Source organism: Myotis yumanensis, unplaced genomic scaffold (genome assembly GCF_028538775.1).
Source record: "Myotis yumanensis isolate MYYU_CA2020_CCGP unplaced genomic scaffold, mMyoYum1.0.hap1 SCAF_9, whole genome shotgun sequence".
In the NCBI taxonomy this organism is placed as follows: domain Eukaryota; kingdom Metazoa; phylum Chordata; class Mammalia; order Chiroptera; family Vespertilionidae; genus Myotis; species Myotis yumanensis.
The window spans coordinates 59,279,727-59,296,723 of record NW_027223760.1 but is presented as its reverse complement, the minus strand read 5'-3'; the positions used below and the strand labels follow the sequence as shown (position 1 = coordinate 59,296,723).

The 16,997-nt window shown below is 36.8% G+C and overlaps 1 protein-coding gene across 1 annotated transcript in view; it reads left to right on the top strand.

Annotated features, from left to right (window-relative positions):
* MACC1 (MET transcriptional regulator MACC1) overlaps nucleotides 1-16,521 on the top strand; it is a 64,024-nt gene extending 47,503 nt beyond the window's left edge. The window contains exons 4-6 of the mRNA XM_070424409.1: nucleotides 140-328; nucleotides 14,035-14,256; nucleotides 15,002-16,521. Coding sequence (XP_070280510.1) covers nucleotides 140-328; nucleotides 14,035-14,247 — 402 coding nt within the window. The 3' untranslated portion in view covers nucleotides 14,248-14,256; nucleotides 15,002-16,521. The remainder of the gene's footprint in view (nucleotides 1-139; nucleotides 329-14,034; nucleotides 14,257-15,001) is intronic.
* Nucleotides 16,522-16,997: the final 476 nt, after the last annotated feature.

Sequence of the window (16,997 nt, the reverse complement as noted above, 5' to 3'; positions counted from 1 at the left end):
TTTTAAAATTTAGGAAACTCAAATATATGTGTGGTGAAAAATAGGATGCCAGTTTCTAGATTACGTAATGAAAAATTGAATTTCTAGGGAAAAGCCCACATTAGTTGCTTTTAATTGTGACATGTAATTCTTGCTGCAGGCCCTGCTGAAGATGGATTGCCAAGGGATAGTAGCGCATATCATCCAAGAGGCTGTGCTCCTGACTTCAGCTGTCAAGCTGGGAAAAGGCTGGAGGGAACTAGCTCAAAAGCTAGTACGATTCACAAAGCAGCAAGTGGAGGCATATGAAATTCCTCACCGAGGAAAAGCTGGAGCTGTTGCTGTGGAGGTAATATTTCTGTTTGTCTACTTCAATAGTGAAAAATTGCAGACCAAGTAAACCAAATGTAATCAATCCTGAACCACTTACATGGATAAATTGGGGTTCTGTTCTAGAGGACCCCTAACTGAAGTCACAGTCCCTATAATCATTGATATTTTCTGAAACATGCACTTATCACTCTTTAAAGGCCTTTAAAATATGCATTGAGAGCCTGTAAAATATATTGATGCTTATCTTATTGGATTGCATATTAACATGGTCTTTAATCAAATGAATTGACCAAATTGGATAGCTAGTCAGTTATTAGGCAAGCCTAGAAGAATTTGAGACAGAGAACACATAACTTTGAAGGGAGGAGATTGGACCCAGTCAGGGCAAGGGAAAATTACACAATAATAAGTATTTATCAACGTTAGGCAGAGACTTAGTAATTTGTGATAAATAGTATTTGGTGACAATAAGCATTAAGAGGGTGGATGGTAATAATAAACAAAGATCTCTAAGAGCTTCATTGTCACTTTGACAATTTTGTGTATAATAGAAACTATAGACATCAAATATAGAATGACAGCACATAACACAAAGTAATATTTATCTTGCAAATATTAAATAAAATTTAATTTTTATTAATATTAAATGTATACTGTTAGGCATAAGTTAGATACATATTTGCTCTATTTAGCAAATAAATTGTGACAATTTTTATGACTTAAATAAAAATATTCCAGTGATGAGCACCTATAAAGTGTTCTGTATTTTTCTCTCACATGAGTGTAAGCATTTTCAAGATACGTATTTCAGTTAAGGGAAGATTATCTCTCTTATTAGTGATGACTTGGTATGAGGCAGAAGCTGTGTTCTCCACTTCCTTTTGGGGCATCGAGCTGGAAATTAATAGAGCTGGAGAAAATTTTCTTACTTTGAAGCAACTATGCCAGCTGGGTGTGCAGGACAAAACAACCTTTCCATGAAGGGACAAGAGTCAAATCAAGTCAGTTGAATCCCAGCATGTGCAGTGGAGGTCTCAGCAGGATGGCTTCTGGGAACCTAGGGCCTACCTCTCCTTTAAACAAGACCTTTCAGCCAAGAGTAGCTGGAGGCTGACATATTTCCTCCTCTTAGACTACATTTATCTCTGTACCCTAAGAAGTGCCTTACAACTTACAAATCACTTTTTACTGAATGAGCTAAAAGATGAGGAATTTATAAGAAACAAGAACAACAACATTTAGGGGGATATGCTGCTCTGATATTTCAGTTAACTGATGAGAAAGTTGTCCAATTGAGATATCACTGCACACCTATTCTAACTGACAAATCCAGAACACTAATAACACCAAATGCTATTGAGGATATGGAGCAACAGGAATCCTCATTTGTTGCTGGTGAGAATGCAAAATGGTACAGCCACTTTGGAAGGGACTTTGGCTGTTTTTTACAAATGAAACATACTCTTACCATATCTTCTATTTGTGCTCCTTGGTATTTACCCAAAGGCATTGAAAACATGTCTACACAAAAACCTGCACATGAATGTTTATAACAACTTTATTTATAATTACCAAAATTTAGCCCTAGCTGATTTGGCTCAGTGGATAGAGCAATTGGCCTGCAGACCAAAGGGTCTCGGGTTAGATTCTGGTAAGGGCATATACCTCGGTTGCTGGCTCCTTCCCAGCCCAGGCCCTGGTCGGGGCGGCACATGCAGGAGACAACCAATTGATGTGTTTCTCTCACATCGATATTTCTCTCTGTCTTTCCCTCTCTAAAAATCAATGGAAAAATACCCTTGGGTGAAGGTTAAATATATATATGCATTTACCAAAATTTAGAAGCAACCAAGATGCCTTCAGTAGGTGAATGGATAAAATGAACTTGGAATATTATTAAGCACTAAAATGAAACAAGTTATCCATGAAAAGACATGGAGGAACCTTGAATGCATATTACTAAGCAAAATAATCCAACCTGAAAAGGCTACATGCTGTATGATTCCAAATATATGACATTCTAGAAAAGGCAAAACTAGGAACTAGACAGTAAAAAGATCAGTGGTTGCCAGGGATTGGGAGGGAGGGATGAATAGGAAGAGCACATGATTTTTAGGGCAGTGATACTATAATGATGGATATATGTCACTATACAGTTGTCCAAACCCATAGAATGCACAATACCAAGAGTAAATCCTAATGTAAACTATGGACTTCGGGTGATTGTGCTGTATCATTGTAGATTCATCAATTGTAACAAATACACCACCTCTGGGGAGAGTTATTGATAATAGGGAGGCTATGCCTATGAGGGGCAGGAAGTATATGGGAAATCTTTGCACCTTCCTCTCACTTTTTCTTTAAACCTAAAAGGTCTCTAAAAAATCTTTTTAAAAATTGTCTAATTGAAAGCAGGAATTTTTTTCTTAATAAGTCTCTGTTTAAAAAAGTTTTTGTTGAAAGTTATTTATCGGAGTTATTTATTCTCTCAGCTTTGTTAAGCATCTGAATTCTCTCTAATATGGTTGTTTATAGTTTGTCTTCCCCCAAATCTTGATGGAGGCCAAGCAGCCTACTTTTCCATTATTTACATTTGCACAGCCCGAATCCCAAATAACTAAGTCTATGCCAAAGTTAATAAATTCTCAGAAGCAGAAAGGAAAGCCCCTAGGTGTCTTTTGAGGGACTAATGTTTAATTTATTGTGATTAATACTAACCATCATTCTGATCCCGGTTATTAAATTCTTAAAAATAATCCATAGTATATTGGCCTAAACCACCCCAAATAATCTGTGGGAATCTTTACCTGTTAGGCCACTTAAACTAAAGAGTAAATCTATGCTAATTTCCATCCCCTGGAAAAAACATGGCTGCATAATTTTTTCTCTCAGGAAGGAGATGATTCTTAAATATGATCAATTTACAAGTCAAGTAGTTGATTTGAAAACAGACTGATAGTAGTTCTGGGTAGGGGACTCAGAGGAAGGAAAGTGGAATTGGGCTGGGGAGATAAGAAGGTCTCTTATTTCCTTTATCTCACCACTTCAGAGGGCACACATTCCGGAAACTTCCAATGCCTACAGTCCGGCTCTCTCACTCACTTTCCTTTCTCTTCAACTTCTTTTTCCCTTTGTTCTATTTTTATTGTATCTAACATTTATCTAGCACTTACTCTGTGCCAGGCACTGTTCTGGTCACATTTCAAAGATAAACTTAATCCTTTGAACAAAAACTTGTGGGTCGGCACTAATATTATCTAAAATGTAGGGAGGCTGCTACTTGCTTAAAAGCATGCGTAGTGAGAAACTTATGGAACCATGTTTAGAGAGCAGGCCTTTGACTTTGGGGTCCTTGTGCTTTACACTCTGCCCACCCACTCCCAATCCAGTGTGGTGGCTGAATGACAGAGCTGGTAGATGTGGTTAGGATGGGGGCTTTAAGCATCTCATTTCACCTTTTTTCTTCTTTTTTCAAGTTATGATACTACTAAAATTTGCCATGACCATCTTCATCAAGCCTCAGGCCAATTAAAGAATGGAGATCATTAATAGTATGTCTGTTAGATTTTTGTTGAGTATTTTGGCCATTTCTTACTCTTTTATAAGATGGGGGGGGAAAAGCCTCTCTCTGGGGACTTCTGAGAAGGTCACTTTTTAAATTAATCATCTCCCTAAATTAAATTTTAATAAATATTACTCAATTTTTCTAATGACATTGCAATTCCTACATAAAAACAGAACTATAAAACTTGAAATATGACTGTTAGACACTTATGCTATGCAAAGATGTTTAATTGTTGCCAAGGTTTTCCTGTGAAAGTTAGTAAAAATTGGAGTTTTTCTGAAGATATTTAAATCTTCCATTTAAACAAAATAGGAATCAATAAAATATTAGAAAAATAGCACATTTTTAAAAACGGTTGGGTTTTACAAGGGGCAGTGCTGGGGATTTCAAAGATAAGATATTCACAGGCCTAAATTAGGTGCTCTTCACTTAGCCCTCTGGGGATTATGACCATATCCTAGCAACGCTCTCCCATTGGCCCCCTGCCTAAGAATAGATTATGCTCTTTCCATCTTATTCAGTATGGACACTTATTCACCAAGGACACTAAAAGTTCACTTCCACCTTTAAGATACCTTTTTACCAATGCTCGCCTCAACCACAGGCACCCATCAGTTGAGGCTGATTTCTTATCTGACATGCCAGAGTGGGCCACCCTCCCTACGGAAGCCCAACACAGTCAATATTTCTAATTATAATAGTTTTTTTCCTTCTCAGAAGCCACTCACCTATAGATTTAGAACTGGCAAGGTATGTTTATGTCTTTTTGTGGTCAACACTTAAATAGGGAGGATCTAATTCTCTGTTTTATCTTCTAGCCGGAATCTGTCCTTCCTCATTTATGACTGGCTTCTGTAGTGTTCAGAACCCTTTATTCTAAGTCCAGATAAGACATGGGAGAATAGGTCAACCTCAAATAGCTAATTTTATTAATTGTTTAATAAGTTAAAAAAAATTCTATATGGAATTCCTCCTGCTTGTTTAGTATTTTTTCCCTCTGTATATTTTCTCTTAGTATTTAATTCAGCCATACTTAACACATCCCCAGGGACTTCCGTTCTCAGCATTGGAGCATTAGGAGCTAAAGAAAACACAACAATGAAAAATATGATTTTTCTCTCTTAAGCCAAATTTTATTTGGCCTGGGAATTGTGATAAACTGTTATATTTAATTGTTATATTTTAAAGAAGTATATGGTTAGATGCTTTAAAAAGTGAAACTAAGAATAAGAATGATAATAATTGTGCAATTTATTGTATATGAACTGAGTGTATGAACAATATCATTTATTTCAACAAACTTTCTAAGGAAGACATTATACCATCTGCTTTTTATAGGAATGCAAACTAAGAGAATGAATTTGTGTAAGTTATTCAGAGTAAAATGGGTCTTAAGTGACAGAATGAGGATTCAAACTCGGGTATTTTATGCACAGTCCTTTCCACTGTGCTCTCCTGATAATCCCTTTCAGAATTAACTAAATGAAAAAGATCAAAGTTGGGAGGAACCATCAGGGAACACGGCCTAATCCTGAAGGATGGGAAACAGTTGAATAATGGGAGAGGACTAGATGGGGATCTCAGTGACTTCTTGAGACCAATAAGGAGGATATGTGGGCTAGAGGGTAGAGTTTATCCTAACAATTATTGGGATATGTGATTAGATATATATTTTTTAATGTTGGTGGAGGAAGGAGTCTCTAATGATTGCCACAGCATAGAGGTTAAGATTTCTTGTCTGGATTCAAGTTGCAGCTCTACCATCTATTAGCTCTAGGACCTTGGAAAATTTACTTAACTTTTGTAGGACTCAACTTTTTTTAATTGAGGCAAATAATATTCTTTTACTCATCAGATGTTTGGAGAATTAAAAGATATAATATATGTGGCCCTGGCCAGGTAGCTCAGTTCGTTAGAGCTTCATGCTGACACACCAAGGTTGCAGGTTTGATCCCCGGTCAGGACACATACAAGAATCAACCAATAAATGCATAAATAAGGGAACAACAAATCAATGTTCTCTCTCTCTCTCTCTTTCTCTTCTCTCTCTCTCTCTCTCTCACACACACACACACACACACACACACACACTCTCCCTCATTACCTCTCTCTAAAATAAATAAATAAAATGTTAAAAAGATATATGTGAAATATTTGAGACAATGCTTTGCAGGTTGTAATAACTAAATACATTATTATCTGTTATTTTGACTAAGAGGCAGAGGTGAGTTTGGCAACTAGGTGACGTTGAGTGATTTTGGAAAGAGAATGAGGAACTGAATGGTAATTTTTAGTAAAATGGCTGAGAGTAACAATAGAAAGAATGCAGGTAAGGGAAAAGTCAGCATGTCTTCTGAGAAACTGGCAGGATGGTTATACATGGAAACAAATGAGAAAAAGTCTTGGCTGGTCAGCTTTTTCTTACTGGCTTAACACCATTTCGTTTTCCTTGGAAAATCTCTCTTTGCAAAAGGTAAAAGGAATGTCCTTGGACTCGAATGGTTTTTTTGGCTCATGTGGCAACTCCCAGATTCTGCTTACAAAGACGTGGCATTGTTTGCATCTGCTGGAACTGGTTCAGTTCTAGCCGTGGCACTGAAATCTATAGTTTGCTGTTCTTCTCAGTAAGACATATATTTGCAGTTTCTTTAAAAAGGGAAAAGTATTATATGGAAATGTACCTACCAGCGTACCTAACAATTCCCTAAATCTTTGTTGTTTGTACAAGAGATTTGGCATAGTGACATAATATTTAGATTACCATTGTCTAGTTTTTACAATACTTTACCTCTTGCTGCTAGTCTTTAATTCCAAAAGACTCCATTATTTGGAATGATGGAACAAAGAAAAAAGAGATCACAGTAAAATTAAGGGGGTTAAGCATTGGATTCGTATGATATTTTATTTAATTATACATTGAATGTCTCATTACCACTCTGAATATCAAATAGAAATAGTAATCACATTAGGTTAAATATTATGGAGAGATTTTAGAATGGATTTTGAAACACTAATACTTGATTTAGGTTTATTAAGGAACACAAACAATAATGAATTTCAGAAAACCAAAGTCCACCTAAGTATAAGACTCAGATCAGCGCTTATTGAAACTGCTTAATATTGAGGTAGATTCATGGGAATACCTTAGTGAAATGGCCCTAGATTTATGGCTAGGTGACCTGGATTCCTTTTCTAGATGTTTGGCCATGACTTTGTTATTTAATGTCATTTCAAGTACAAACTCCAATTAGCATTAATCAAGCACCTAGTGTGTGCCAGGACCCTTGGACCTGTTTACTTTGTATACTTGGCAGTGCTTTTATGGCTTTGGGTACCCTTCCTCTCCACCCTCTATTTTACAGTAGGAGGAAATAAGGCTGTAGAGAAGTTTTGCAACTTATCCAAGATCCTAGAGCTAATAACTCAAGAGTCTAGATTTAAACCCACGATGTGGTTCTTTAAATCCGGAGCTCTTACCACTATCCAGGGTGGGGCAAAAGTAGGTTTACAGTTGTTTGTATGGAAAATCATGCAATAACTAATCCTATATAATAAAGAGCTAATATGCAAATGATTGTCATGCCCTCATGCCATCACACTGTGATGCTCTCACGCCATCACAATCCATCACCAGGAGACTGCGTGTGCAGCAGGCACGCACAGGTGGGTGGGGACTTGATGCTGCATGCGTGACATGGAGGCGGGTCCCGGCGGCTCTGCGTGGTGAGGCCTGGGGGGCCCCGCGGTTCCATGCAGCATGGAAGCAGGACCTCCGGCTCCGGCCTACCTCTTTGGGGGAATCCATTGAGGAGCCCCGGATTGGTGGGTGGGGCCTACCTCTTTGGGGCGATAGATCACAGGGCTCCTGCACTGTGAGAGGGCACAGGGAAGGCTGGGGACCCCCCCCCACCCCCCCAGTGCACGAATTTTGTGTACCAGGCCTCTAGTAAATAATAATACAAGAATAAACTGTGTTTCACGTACTCACAACTATAAACCTACTTTTTCCACACCCTGTATTTTCTTTCATTTACCTCCAAATTGAAAGATTGGATCAGAGAAGCCCAGTTTCTTTAAACTATGATGTTCAGAGTTTCTACCAATATATAGTTGTGGTGGAGGTTGAGGGTTGGATGACAAGGAAGCAGCCTGGAATCTTCCTAACTAGGAATTTGTGAGAATGGTTTGACCAGCAGGTTTTCTTATGATAGAAAACTATTTTGAGCAAATGTACTAACAAGGAATGGGTCTTCCATATTCCTCTGGCTCATTCTTACCCCCTGGCATTCCAAGTGGTTGGTTATTCCTAGAACAAACAAAGCTTGGTTGTCTTAGAGTCTTTTCCAAGAGAATCTTATGTCAAGTTTTACCCAAATATCATCTTCCTTCTGAGGAAATAGGGGCCCTTAATATGTTTTCTTCTGAAGATAAAGGCGACTTCCTCTTCAACAACATTTATGAACTTACCAATTATAGGTGCTGGAAGGACTGCCTGGAAATTGTAAATGATAAATAATTACTAATAAGGCAAATTTACCTTAATATCTCTGCAACTAATTATACTAAAAATGGAACATTGCTTTTATAGTTTTATGAGGAAAGTAAGTGGATTATTAATCCTTTAATGTAGTAAAATGTAGTTATCCAAAGGTAGTTAAAACTAATTGCTTTCTTTATGCTATTCATATTTTACAAGCTCAAAAAAGACATAGCTGCTATGCTCCAATCTGAATTGCTTTTATTCATGTTGCATTTCATTATCTAGACTATTATCTAAAATCTTACTGGCTTCTGGGAATAGGCACTCTAAATTTGGAAAATTTCATTTTTTAAATCTCTATCCATGTTTCTTTTCTTTTGTTATTCCATTTATCACTTTTTCATTGCCCCTTTACCTTTGTCTTTGTCCTCTAGTACCTAGAAGATAAACTAAAGCAACACATATTTCTCCCACACAAATGCTGGGACTTCGGAAAACTGCTCAACTCTGATAGATTAAATGCTTATTGATGCTGCTGCCCTTTCCATACAGAGATCAAAGCACAGAGATGAGAAATTAACAACTCTGCATTTTGATCAGCCTTATCCTTCCCATTCAAAGATGAACCAGTAACACCATGAAGTTACCATTTAAAAAGTCTAAGAGTAGAGGGGTAAGAATGACGCCTGAGGGTCCAATATTTGTGACAGAAGTGAGACGGCTCTGAGCGGAATTATTTTGTGGTTAAGAATAATTCTACTAAAGCAAACCCTCAGGAACACGCTTTCCTTTTGATTTGTCAAAGCATTAGTGCAGTTTCTAAATATTTTCCCTTAAATCATAACATTGAGCAAGAGCAGAACTATTTTAAAACCACTGAATAGATAGATGATAACATAAACCTGGAAGAGGTCCTGGCAGTCCACCACTCATTTCCAGCTTTTGTAGGACATAACTTAGGTTATCTTGGAAAGGATATTGTTTATTTTACTCATTTTATTCATTCAAACATTTCCAGAGAAAATTATTTCATTTCTCTTTCATTTACCACACAGTTTAGAATTCTTTGTGGCCTTGATTTGTATGTATTTTTTAACATAGCTTTATAAAGTCCATAGTTAATTAATATATTCAAGTTACCTCTTGTGTCTTTGCCTTTAATAATATATGTTTACTTGCTGCGTAAGAAAACTAAAATGACATACGATAATAAGAAATGCCAAAAGAAAAAAAATATAAGTATTTAAGGGCTTGAGGTCTTATGTCATATATCTATATCATAAAGGACAACAAACAATTGTTTATTGCATTGATGAAAGCTGGACTTTGTCAAGTGTTGTTAAGGCAATTTTCAATAAAGAAAGTTATTTTTACCATATCTGACAGACATTTGCTTATTAAAGGAAAACAGAGTTCCCCAAATTTAACATTTTTTATCAGTATGTCAAGATACATAACTATAACATTTACTTTTGACCCAATTCCCATTCAATTTTTTCTTGATAATTGCCCCCTAATTACCTACCCATGCTCCGTAATAATTTTAATATTTGCCTTTGGTTTTCTGCTGAAAAGGAATTTAACTCTTTTTTCTTGAGTGTTTTATATATGCTGTCACTTTAATTCTCAACAACCCAAAATTTTCCATCTAGCAAAGTTAGGGTTCAAAACAAACCTTCCTTTTTATTGTAGAATATTACTTTTTACATATTTTCCCTTTTAAAAACACTTTTATTTTTCACTGTTTCTCCTTCTAGCTTTGTCTCTGTTTCACTTTCAAATTCCAAATGTGACCCATTTGTTGTGTGCCTTTTAGTTCCTTGATGCCTACTCATTCCTGAAGTCTTCCCTACACCTCTCTCTTTAAACTGCCTTCTCCAAAGTTTCCAAAGACTAATTGCCCAAATCCTGGCTTTTTTGTTTTCCTTCATGTTTCCACGTTACTTGATGTTAGGGGTAGCAGAGGAGGTAACAGAAAAGGGATGTCCTCAGTGAGTGGCATGTTGGTAGATGTTTAACAACCTACTTTTCAATTGTAGCTGTTGCCAATTTCCAAAGTGTAAATACTCTAACATGGATGATTTTACTCTCCCAATATGTCACTGAACAGGGAGTTGGGAGGCTATGTGAACAGTGGGCTCTGGGGAGCTGGTGGGGCCTGGCTTCAGCAAACCACTGCTGATCTCTTTTTGGAATGTTATGAGGCCTTGGCTTTTGCAATATGTAGCACCCTGTTTCATTTTCCATCGTTCTGGCTCCAGTTTCTCTCCATTTTTTGTTGTTTTTATTTCATACTGTGCCCCTAATTGTAGACTTAATTGAGGGTTAAATTTTTCATCCCTTTATCCTCTTCCTTAGCATTCTCCTCTACTCTCATGCCTTTTATCATTACTTTATCATGAGTGATGCTAAACCCTCCACTGCTCTCTGGAGGTCATGTCCACGGTTTCTTATCAGATAGCCCCTCCTTTACTTCTTATCTTGACCTCACCCAAAAAGTACTCACATTCCTACTATATGCCAGACACTTCATGAAGTGACTTGGAAACAGGACTTGGAAGTTAGTACCCATATTTTATGGATTAAAATAACCAGATAATTTGATCAGTTTACTCACATTGACCCATTCAATAGGCAATGGAATGCAGATGTGAAGCCAGGTTTTGGTAGTATGACACCAACACCCATTTCTCTTTGTTTTATACCATAGAGGTCCTCAGTTAATGGAACTATCATTTCTATCTCACACTGAATTAAAATATGCAAGTAATCTTTGCATTTTCTTAGTTGTTATTATTTACCAAGTCCTGTTTTTTATACATTGGGCACTTGTTCAAGTACCCATCTCCCATCTATGTTATAAACTTCTAAAAACAAGAGCCATACTATAGTAATAATTTTATCCCTTCATGTATCAAACTCACTTATATTGGTAGGTATTCAATAATTCTTAGTTTAAAAAGTGAAATAATTATATAATGGACGACAATGTATTTTGAATATTTCCATTATATCTGTGCTACAATAGTGCTTTTCTTCATCTGTGTTGCAAGCAACCAATGATATTATATGTAGAAAATCAAATTGAGCACTGAAGAAATATTCAAGTCTAGTTTTCTGCAAAGAGGGAAAAAATAGGATGCAAAATATGCTCATATTTTAGTACAGATCATGAAATTTACCATTTTCCTAGCTTTCTCAGCCCATTGCAATTGTATCCATTTCTAGGCTGCTTATGGCTTAGACTCTAGGGAATTTCCAATGAGTTTAGGGCAATATCCCTCCTTGCATTTCAGAGTCATTTAGGGGACCTCTGAAAAGTCTTTTTACACTTTCAGAAGTCTTAATAAGGGTCAGGATGAAGTAATCTATCCAAATTTTTCTAAATTGTAAGAGCTGGCCACACTGTCTTGCTGAGTACAAATTGAATAATGAGTGAGGTTATCTTGCCCTCTGCCTGAGTAGATAGATGTCTCACTGGACTTCTGAATTAGCAGTTTCCAACTCCTGCATCACCTTGGTGTATTTCCTGTTCCCTGCAGCACTAGGGCTGCTTCCTGGTTAAGAATCCCTCAGGCTTGTCTATACAGAGCAATCCACATGCAGCAGCAAGACATGGGATGCAGCGCTTTCTCCCTGAGAAGTCAGTGGGGCCGTTTTGACTGTGAAGGTATTTTGAATCTGTAGAATAGTGAACAACCAGAAAATTACCTATTTGTGATTTCTTTTTAATTTTTAAAGATATTTATTGTTGAAAGTATTACATAGGTTCTCCTTTTCCTCTCATTAACCTCTTCCAGCCTGCTCCTGTCCTCCCCTCCTCCCCCCAAACCCTCATCACCCTATTGTCTGTGTCCACAGTTCTTAAGAGACATCGGTTTTCTGTGATACTCTGCTATCACCTTGGTACTGAAATGCTCTCAGTTGTTGCTTATTGTTAAATGTCCTCAAATACATCTTTTGTCAGACTCTGTCACTAAGGGACTTAGGTTAAAGTCTTAGAATCTTTTACATGTAAACACCATTATTTTAAACAATACATGACAAATTGAAAAATAATGTACCTGTTAGTTGAGCATCAGGGAAAAGTAAGTGAATGCAACATAGAATACAGGTGTCAAAGCTTTTACAGGGGTTACCAGCTACAGAGTAACCTGCTGTCTTAGTGCTTCTTTGCATCGGAGCTGTAACAGACAAGACTGAGTCTGGCAAAAAGGCTCTATTAATGTGCCTCAACTTATCTTCCACTGCTGAGCTATTAGTGGTGGCCTGTACTTTTAGGAGGTTTGATTTCAGTGAGTGCTTAGAAAAATAGACGAGAGAACACCTCATTCACATTCTTTCAGAGCTGTAAGTTGGTTTGGGTAAAACTTATACAAAAATTTGGGAAGATTTCGTTGCTGCATCATGACCACCTTGATATGATATAATTTTGATAGTTGTCTTCCCTTCTCTACTTTGCAGAATCAAACTTTGTAAAGATATGGATGTTCATGACACCCAAGCAATGCCAGTGTGGACAAATAACTTCAAATGATCTTTTGAGCCTGATGAATGGCCTTTTGTATAGATTGATTTGAAACATAATGATACTCCTTATATAGGTCTTTCATTCTTTTAACTTACATAGTAGCATATATGGGGATATCAGAGGAGGGTGAACAATTATATCCCAAGGCCCTACTTCATTTGCTATTACTGTCAATGGGGGCCCTATTTTAAGAAGGCAACTGCATAATATTTAGCTCAGTCTGTGTTCTTGCATTTTGCAAGTGATAACATTACAAATGAATTAGTTTAGTGAGCCCAAATAAGTAGCAAGTAATAAAGTTTATTTTTCAAATATTCCAATTATAACTGCATGGTTCATTTTTTTGTTTTCCTAGAGAAAATTTATTTTAAGGTGTCTCTGTGTGTGTGAGTATTATACAATTTGTCTTATTTGGTCAGCCTTTGTCTCTATTCTCTCTCAGCCTGGTTGCCCTGGTTACCATTACATATTCTCCTGTGCATGAAGATCCTCTTTGACGTGCATTTATTTCTATGGAAACAATGATGTCATTGGTATGGGTGGGTAATGAGGGAAAGCATAATGAAGTGTTGAATATTGATCTTTCTTTTGGTCATAAAATGTATTATTAAATTACATTTTTAATTAGATAATTAGATTTTTGCTTTCCCTTTGACGTGGTCATGAAGCTACATTTTCCCTTGTTTATAGACTTGCTTGAATAAAATGATTTTAAGCATTGAAATACTGCACATCTCCTTCTTATGATATGTGGTCATAAACTCAACACAGATACATATAACAGTAAAAGAATTATTATTTTAAGCTTAAAAGTGTCTCAGAGCGTGAAAAGATTATCTGAATAACATGTTATCATCACAATATTGCACAGATAATTTTATATTCACATCAAGGCAAGGAGCAATGTATAGATGGTGGATCAAGAGAAAATAAGACCCTGCTTGTAGTCCTTGGTTTAGAGACGCAAGGCTATCATAGGAAACTGATAGTTATTAAAACATATTTTCTATGACATTAAGTAAGTCCATGTATAATTACTATTTCATTTTCTTTTAATTCTTAGGAGGCTTTTGAACCCTTTTTAGGCATCTGTTTCACACCGTTTTCCTTACACACTACTCCAGTCTATTTTTTTTTTCTTTATAGATGATGTGGAAACCTGCTTATGATTTTCTCTATACTTGGGGTGCTCACTATGGAAATAGCTACAGAGATGTGTTACAAGACCTGCAATCTGCTTTGGACAGAATGAAAAACCCTGTGACCAAACAATGGCGAGACTTAACCGGAGCTTTACTACTAGTACATTCTTTAGAGGTTTTGAGAGCAACTGCATTCTCCACTTCTGAAGAAGTATAGAAATGAAGGGTATGTCCTGTGGAGGAGGGAGAATAACAGGGGAAAATGTGTGTGTGTGTGTGTGTGTGTGTGTGTGTGTGTGTGTGTGTGTGTGTGTGAAAGAGAAAGTCCTCAGAAAAATATGCTTCTATTTTTCCTGTTTGAAAATATATTTCCCATGTGAAAGCACAGCAGAACACAAAATCTAAAATGGGTTTTTATAACCAGACATGAATTTTTGTATCTATTTCAGATGCAAACATTGGGCTGCTTTGTTGTTGAGAAAGGAAAGAAAAACCCTCTCTCCCTTTCAAAGTTACTTCTAATTTCTTGAAGTTAAAACAAATGACTATTAGCATAATCACATCACCTAATACCCAGATAAACTAGAAGCTCTCAATGTGAACCATGCCATTTTACCAGAAGGCAGACAGGGAGAGAGCAGAAGCAAACACACACTTTGTGCACAGGGCTGCAGGCTTCCTATATCTGATCTCTTATTTCTCAGTGGAGTTTGCCAGCACTATTCCCATTTTCCATATGAAGAAACTAAGAACTGGATAGGATACTCAGGGTTAAAAGCTAGTGTGAAGTAGGTTTTCTCTTTGAAAAACCTGGTTTTGTTTTTTTTAAATCTAGAATATAATAGTAAATAGAATATAATAGTAAATAAATAGTAAATCTAGAATATAAATAGTAATTAAAATTTACAGGGAAATGGTAGCCATTTCATTCTAATTGAAGCTCATTGCTCTTGTTTACCATCTCTTGACAGACTGCCAAAGGGGATGTGTGAGTTTTCAGAAATCTGTTGCCTGCAAACATGGACAGGAGTTTCCACCACCTTCCTCCAGCATCTTGAGACCAGCTAATCCTTGACCTTTATTCAGGATACTAATGTAGAATAGTTCATTAAGTCTCAGGGATTTTTAATAACAGGGGTTATTTTTAAAAAATAAAACCTTCCTTTATCACTGTTGAATGTAATAGTCTTAACCACCCAAAACACTGATACCTGTGTGTGTGCATGCTCACATGTTCATGCAGACACATGTGTGTGTTTGTGTACCAGAGTGTTTTATAAAGATTATATAGGAATCTGGGCCAGTATAAAGGCGAACTACTGGCAGAGAGTTCAGAAAGAAATGGTCTGTGCTTACTCATGGGTTCAACTCTCTGGTCACCTGCCAGTATTTATATATTTTGGATGCTCATTCATTTATTGTCATTCAGTTGACAGATGGAGTGAGTGTTCCTTTTTTGTGGTAGGCACATGCATTCTTGAGGTTAATAATGGGAAAATAAAACCAGCATGATCTCTGACATCAGGATTGCCAAGTGATGGATACAGATAATAATAAAAAATAATTATGCAGTTAAATGCAAATGGCATCTGGAATAATAGCTGCAATGGAGAGTCTAGGATGCCAAAAAATATACTAGTATAGATAGGAGGCCATCATCTGAATCAGGGGGATCAAGTGAGTTTTCGCTGGGAAAGGCATGATGAGCCTGAAGGAGGAGGAGGCATTGCTTCCAGTCTGGGATGGTGGAAGAGGGAGTTCCTCAGACCACTGAAGCCCTCTGGAGGGAGGGAGTGCAGGCGAGGCAGGCAATGCCTGAAAGGGTGAAGGAGTGAAGGAAAGAGAGACACACCTTCAGAGGTAATGTGGACAAGCTGAATAAGGATTTTGTTTGGGATCCTGAATAAAACATGTCCATTTGGCTGAAAAGTGAAAGCAGAATCTTTTCAGAGCTTTTAATACATCCACCCTGGGCATTTGGTATGCTGGCAAAAGTAACTTGAATTAGGGTTTCAGAACAATCTCTACAGCTTTCTATATTTATATTTGATGATAACAGTACAAAGCCTGACCAAGGAGTTACATACACACATTCAAGAATGGAATGTATTTTAGTTGAAACTAAATTCTGGGAGAGGGAAAAAATGACTTGGAAGTTCAGGAGACAATCATTGAGTGGTAATTTTGCTTTCTTTAGAACATTCTTGGAATCTTATTAACATGTCAGCAAATCAGAGAATTTCGGGAAGGAATGAATAACTGGGTTTCTCCAGGCTCCAGGGTCTGAGAAGACAGAGATTTTGTTAGCTGGTTGGGGAAGTAAGATGAATTAAGTCACTTCAGGTTTACATAGCATCATGTGTTGTGATTGTGTCTGGGAAGTTTAAGAAGAGTTTAAAAAATGAAAAACACAATCTTTGTAACTTAAGGATGAAGCCATGGTTTCAATATTAATAGATACAAAGATATTTTATAATCTTGTAATAAATTCTCTCAAATTTTAAACCCATGTTCAAACTTTCTGTTCTTATAAATATATTCTAATATTTTATAAATCATTTCTAGTTCTCTTTCCATAATGGATTTCCATTATCAGAAAAGATTAGCTCAGTAATCATGAATTGCCTTTAATATTTGGCAGCAAATCAAGGGAATTAATAAAGCACTTAAATCCCATCCTTGATAACATTAAAAGCATCAAAAACGATTAATCTAAAATTTCTTCAACAATTTTGGAAGCATAGATAGTTCTTTCGTTTCCTCAGGCTTTTCCTCTAATGATGCCTCAGGATGAGATTTTAGTTCAGTGCTCAGCTTGCAACATAACAATTTTTCTGTGTACGCCACAATCCTCTACTTCCGTCTGTTAAAGCCCTAATATGAAGGCCAATTAAGGAGGTGCCTGCCACAGTGGCTTATTAACTGCTCATATTGATAACGGATACAACACATTTTTGTAGAAAATAC